The sequence below is a fragment of the Micromys minutus genome (assembly GCF_963924665.1).
Source record: "Micromys minutus genome assembly, chromosome: 11".
Classification (NCBI taxonomy): Eukaryota; Metazoa; Chordata; class Mammalia; order Rodentia; family Muridae; genus Micromys; species Micromys minutus.
This window is the reverse complement of record NC_137980.1, coordinates 54501927-54508700: the sequence shown is the minus strand read 5'-3', so window position 1 is coordinate 54508700 and position 6774 is coordinate 54501927. Positions and strand designations below refer to the sequence as shown.

The 6774-nt window shown below is 46.1% G+C and overlaps 1 protein-coding gene across 1 annotated transcript; it reads right to left on the bottom strand.

Annotated features, from left to right (window-relative positions):
* Positions 1-4565: 4565 nt before the first annotated feature.
* DEFB116 (defensin beta 116) lies at positions 4566-5778 on the bottom strand (the record flags this gene model as incomplete). Its single annotated transcript, XM_080925579.1, has 2 exons — positions 4566-4735; positions 5712-5778. 2 exons carry the CDS (start codon positions 5776-5778, stop codon positions 4566-4568), a joined length of 237 nt encoding a protein of 78 aa, XP_080781705.1.
* Between the last annotated feature and the right edge of the window lie 996 nt (positions 5779-6774).

Genomic DNA, 6774 nt, shown 5'->3' with positions numbered 1-6774 from the left:
GACCAGGTGGTTTTTCTGATACAAGACAGAAATTTTGTATTGTCCTTTAACAAGCATGCATGGGTTTAGAGAAGGAGAGAGCCATGTTCCGACCCCAAAGCCAGCTTTGTTTTAATTGACTTGGGACCAGTAAAGACCATTTGTCACTTATGGCTGGAGTTAGGTGATACCAATTGGCCAACTTGCTCTTTTTCTTGGGACATTTTCCCTTGATCAGTCCTCTTTCCTCAGATGTTCCACTTGTCCAGTGGTCTCTGGCTTTCTTGGTTGGATGCTTATTATCCTGGAAAGATAAAACAAAACCCGCCCCAACCCTAATTCTGGGGTGGGGGGATTCCTTTGTTGGTAGGTTATATATTTCCTAGAGCAAAAAGGTTTTGACAACAGGAAAAGTATTGTCTTTCAACTGAAAAAAATTCTTTTGAAAATTCGAAACTAAATAAACCTTAATATTTGTGAATAAATAGTTCCCCTTTCTTTTTATATACCAAGTTCAGGTTTAAGTGTATTTTTTTTTTTTTTTAGATCACAAAGGTCATTCACTTTGAATTTCAGCCTGACTTCCACAAGCAGCTTTTACACTTAAATCATTGTGACACTTTTATCCCGCAAAAGCTGTGATGTAATACCCTTGCCCCCGAATGCTGTGATGTAACACCTTTGCTCCCTGAAAGATGTGATGTAGCACCTTTGTCCCCGAAAGCTGTGATGTAATATCTTTGTTCCCCGAATGTTGTGATGTAACTCCTTTGCTCCCTGAAAGCTGTGATGTAACACCTTTGCTCTCCAAAAGCTGTGATGTAATACCTTTGCTCCCCGAATGCTGTGATGTAATACCTTTGCACCCTGAATGCTGTGATGAAAAGTGCGAGCCGTTCTCCTGGCTATGGATTCTTTATAACAGTTATAAGGTTGTCCTGGTTTACTTTAGTTCTTTATTTCTCCTGATTTTTTTTTTTTTTAGTGTTAGCGGTAAACGTTTAAGTTTTTCCAATGTGTAATCCATCATTCTTGCTGATTTTTTCTGAATTTGTTCCCTGACTAATTTTAATGTTCTAGCCTTAATTAAACTTGATGATAATTTGTCCACCAGTTCATTATTTTCAGACGTTTGTCTGTATTGCCTGTTTGAGCAACATAACATTTGATGTCTTTGCTAAGTTTTGCTAGGTTTTCCCATTTCCATTCATGCCTCCCATGACTTTTGCCATTTATCTGCTAGCGGTTTTCCATTTAGATGACCGTAGACCTAGGCCATTGCATGCATACCATGAATTGGAGAAGATAAAGATTTTCCTTTTGCTTTGTATGTCTGACAGTCAATGGTGTTGCACTGATTTTGTGGTTCCTTCCTCAGTAGCAGCTGTCCCATCCCCCAGTCTATGGGATGCCACTTTTCATTAGCTTTGGTTCTATCAGTGGCTGATGAACCATCAGTAAACCATGCATTAGCCAAATGTGATCATTCTGTTGGTCCCCATAATTCAACAGGTGTTTTTCTGGGGAAGGGGTGAGTGGTTTAGAGATGGCCAACTGAGCTATTTCCCCAGTGTGGAAAGGCACAGACTCCTTTACTACCACATCCTGGTCATGAAGGAATTCATGTAAGTACCAGTTCCACGGTGATAACGTTCCTTCCATGGCTAAGCTTGTGCGGGACGCTGCCTTCGGATGGATCCAATACAACCTTGTAAGGAGCTTGCTTATGACCATGGGTGGTCAGCCATGACTTAGTATACGGTTCTCCATGTCTCATAAAATGTCCAGATTTGTTTCTCAAAGACAGAATATTAATTCACCATATATAGAAAACATTTGCAATAAACAAGAACAGGCAAATGTTAGTAGCCCATTTTTTGTTTTCTGAAGAGTTCCCAGTTTCCAATTCACCAATAAGTATGATATTTATTGTTATGGCATCATTTTGGTTCGATATTGGTCAGGTTTGCGTGCATGGGTTTCAAAAGCTGCCCCTTGTTGTGTTTTGATTGTATGAGTGTTGACAATTAAGAGATTCTCCTGAGTCTCAGAAGATACATTGGGCTTTATAAGAGTGTTGACTATGAGCCTGTGGGGCTTTTGAAGTTGGGCTGAGTGAATCTTGCATTATAATATGGCCACAGCCTATGTGAGCTAAGGGGTGGACTGTGGGGGTCTGAATGAGCATGGCCCCGCAGGCTCATGTGCTTGAATGTTTAGTACCTGTCTGACAATACTTTGGAAGGACTAGGAGGTGTGGCCTTTTTGGAGGAGGTATGCACTGTATGGCAGGCTTTGGGGTTTCAAAAGCCCATACCATGTTCTCTTCCTCCTCTCCCTCCCTCCCTCCCTCCCCTTCCTCTTTCTCCCTCCCTCCCTCCCTCCCCCTCTTCCTCTTTCTCCCTCCCTCCCCTTCTTCCTCTTCCTCTCCCTCCTTCCCTCTCCCCTCTTCCTCTTTCTCCCTCCTTCCCTCCCTCCCCCTCTTCTTCTTTCTCCCTTCCTCCCTCCCTCCCTCCCTCCCCCTCCCTCCTTCCTCCCCCCACCTACAACTTATGAATCAGATATGAGCTCTCAGCTACTGGTCCAAAGCCATGCCTGCCTCCTTGTCTGACGTGCTCCCTGTCACAACGGCCATGGAGCAGTCCTCTGAAACCATAAGTAAGCTCCCAATAAATGCTCTCTTTTAAAGTTGCCTTGGTCATGATGTCTCTTCACAGCAGTAGAACAGTAGCTAAGACAGGAAGTAAATTTCAGTTTGGAGAGAGAACATTTCCCCAACAGCATCCTGCAATCCTCTGGGATGAGAAGATGCTGTTCCAGTGTCTCACTTCAGGGCATCATCCCCTCTGTGGTGGTTTGAAGATGCTTGGCCCAGGGAGTAGCACCATTAGGAAGTATGGCCTTGTTGGTGTGGGTGTGACCTTGTTAGAGGAAATGTGTCACTATTTGGGGTGGGCTTTGAGACCCTCCTCCTAGGTGCCTGGGGGCAGTCTCCTGCTGCTGCCTTTGGATGGAGAGGTTCCTTCTTCAGTACCACGCCTGTCTGCCCACTGCCATGCTTCCTGCTATGACTACAGTAGACTGAACCTCTAAAACTGTGAGCCAGCCCCAATTGACTGTTTGCCTTTATAAGAGTTGCCTTGGTCATGGTGTCTCTTTACAGCAATGAAAACCCAAGCTAAGATACCCTGTAACATATTCACCACCACCTCTATGCCTCTGATACCAGATAGTGCATTTGCCTGTGCCGGTCACTTAAAAGTCAAGGATCAGTGACAGAACTTGAGTCTTCAAGTACAATTCATTCAGAGAGGCAGCCATCTGAGAAAGTGGTCACTTAACAACCTAGAGCTTTGCTCTCTACTTTGGCTCCAGTCACTGAGCTACCGGTATAGGGGATGGGAACCAGAGTCATTCCAAAGTTTGGCCATGCCCGCTGGTCAGGTGCTCAGTCTCGTCTCTGAGTCTCAGGCTTCTCTCCTAATCATTGCCTCCAATTCTCCCTCATCAACTCTCAGGCAGCTGGGGTTGTGTCTCCTTAGACTGGTTTTCCTCCCAAGGTGCCGCCTGGGGAGAGGGGAACCCAGAGCAAATGAACCATTCCAGTGTGTCCTGAGCTGTTTACAGCTGACTCCTTTCAATAACACAAGTACAAATATGGTCTTATACTATGGACCATAAACATGCTCATATCTGTCTCTTATCACTAGACCCAGAGTCAGACTCTCAGTTTCAAAACTGGAAGACTGCTCAGCAATGAGCCACACCCACCGGTCCATGGGTAGAAAATTTGGTTTTTAAAAACAAATTCCTTTCCTCAATTTTGCCTGCCCATCTAGGTCTAGTTCCTCTTAAGGACACTGCATCAGACAAAGCAGGCAGTATTAGTCCTGGGGAAACCAAGGCAGGTTTGTTGCTATGGTTTGGCTCTTTGGGATTTCCAGAGAGGATATCACGAGTCCTCCACACGCCACTGGATTATCTGAATTCAAGCCAATTGTTAGAGCTTTTCTGCAGTCTTCAGAATGAGGCCAAAACAGGATAGAAAATCAAGTCACTCCTTTCTGTCCATTCTTTATACCCCACAAAGTACCTGGTAGCTCATTTGTGTTCCTCCCTTTCTCCCTCCCTCCCTCCCTCCCTCTCTCCTTCCCTCCCTCCCTCCTTCCTTTCTTCCTTCCCTCCCTTCCTCCCTCCTTTCTTTCCTCTCTCCCTTTCTCCCTCCTTCCTTCCTTTCCTCTCTCCCTCCCTCCCTCTCTCCCTCCCTCCCTCCTTCCTTCCTTTCCTCCGTCCCTCCCTTCCACCCTCCTTCCTTTCCTCTCTCCCTCCCTCCCTCCCTCCCTCCCTCCTTCCATTCCTCTCTCCCTCTCCCTCTTCTCTTCCATACTACAAGACCACCCAGCTCCCAGACTGAGCTGTTCCAGCCAGTGATGACCACACAAACACACAAGAAGGCGTGTATTTTTATGAGAAGAATATTCCAGAATGTGGTAAAAATTGCTACAAGAAGGGATGACACTGGTGACATTCAAACCTGAGAGTAGCTTGAAGCATTTGTGGTGGACAAACCAGGCTCCCTTGCAGAGTTAGGCCTTAGTAATTTTCATTGGATATCTGAAGCAGCACATCCTGTTCTTTGGGCAGGTTAAGTACTGGATCTCATAATTCTGGCAGGCATTTCTGCATGTCCCCTGGTAGAGCTCACACGGAACCCATGGCTCTTGCCTCTTGCTACTGTGGAATCTGAGCAGGCCCCCTGGGAAAGACAGAGGCACACTTAGTTTCTGTGCTTTGGTGATGCTAGAGGCGAGAACTCATTTCAGCACAGGACCCAGAGTCAAACGTCTGCAGCCAAACCGTGTCCTGCCCTTTGCTGGCTTCAGGCTTCTTCCTCCAGCCCTCTGGCCCTGCATCACCTTTACATCAAAAACAAAAACCAAAACAACAACAACCGCAAGAACAACTCAGCCAAGTCCCCAATGGTTTTGCGATGATAAAATTAATACACATGGGATGTTCATAAAATCATTAAGCATTTAATAAGTGAAATGATATTTATTAAATAAGTATTTAAAGTATATAAATCAATAATATAATTGCGTACTTAAGATATTATATAGCACTTATAAAACCCAATAGAAACAAGCACAATAAAAGTCACTCAATCCCAATTTATAAAATTAGTTCAACAGTCACCACCCAATCCCAATTCATAGCATCGATTCAGCAGAGGCCATCTACAGACTCTTCCCTACCCGATCCCTAGTCTCACTCAACCCCTCCCAGCTGCGTCCAGCAGCAAACCCCATTCACTGTGCACACGACATCAGAACATCAGCCAGGACTGAGGTCACAGCAGAACCGCTTGTCTCCTGCTCAACCATATTCACCTTTGCAATTCCGTCCTCTTCTCTATGGTCTTAAAACCCATGTTCCACCCGAGCTCTCTATCCCACATCTAGTCATTCCTCCTCTCAACCTCTCACGCCTACACCACGGACCAGACTCCCATCCCAGTGAGAGCACTTCCTGATCCTTCAGGTTTTGAGTCTCCACTGCGCTAGGAACACAGGCCAAGAAGCTTAAGTCTGCCATGAGAGAGAATTAAGGGGGGTCCTGACATAGCTGATACTGCGTCATCTGCAACCTACAGAGAGATCTGCCTAGTCTACATATGGCCGGATACCCACAGTACATATGAGACCCCAGAACCTTAGAGAGACCCGAGTTACCTGTGGTATCGTCAACCAGGATCAGCAGGACGGCCATGGTCACCAAGTTCGGCTTTGTGACTGGCATGCCGAGGACCACGGAGGCTGTGTTCCAGGTGACTGAGGAGAAATCAGTGCAGCGGAGCAGGGCCCTGCCTCTGTCGGTGCTGGAAATGGGCCAGGGTTAGAGGCAGTGGACTGAAAGGGATTTTAAAACCTGAGGTTAACCAAGCAGAAGGATGCAGTGCCTCAGAAGCCTCAGCAGGGGGTGCTGTGCCGGGTGGGAGACATCTCTGCAACACCCACAGCAAAGCCACCTTCCAGTAAGAGGAAGATGAAGTTTTAGCCAGTTGACACCTTGTGAGCGACACACGAGAATGAACGAGTCACTCGGTGAGAAAATGTATACTTGTAACAAGTAATCTCCGGATGTGAGTCTTTACTAGAAAGTTCTCCACAAGAAAGAAATGTGCTAAATAGCATCACAAAAATACAAGAAGGTTTAAGGTTCCTTACACGAATGTTCAGTCACTGCCCATTTTTCCTCAGTAAACCTGGGCAGAGGGACGGGAGGATGGGTCAGTGGTTAAGAGCACAGGCTGCTCTTCCAGGGCCCCAGATTTCAATTCCCAGCCTCCTTATGGGGATTTGCAGCTGTTGGCAACTCCAGGGGATTCTCTGGCCCCATAGGCTCCAGGTACAAGTGGTGCACAGATGTACTTGAAGACAAACACTGGTGTGACACCAAATAAATCACACCAAAGCAATATTTGAGCAAACTAACAAGAACCCCAAATGGCAAGAAAACGCTGGTGGGGAGAAGGGCAAAGGATGTGAGGAATTGTCCAATGAGCACAAAGAAGGATGCCCCGGACTACGGGATGCCCACGGGTAAAGTGCTTGCAGTGAAAGCATGAGGACCCGACTTCAGACACACTCACACACACAGACACACGCAAACATACACATTCACACACACACAGAGACACATACACTCACACACACATATACACACTCATACATATACACTCACACACAGACACACACACTCACACATACATATACACTCACACACACTCACACA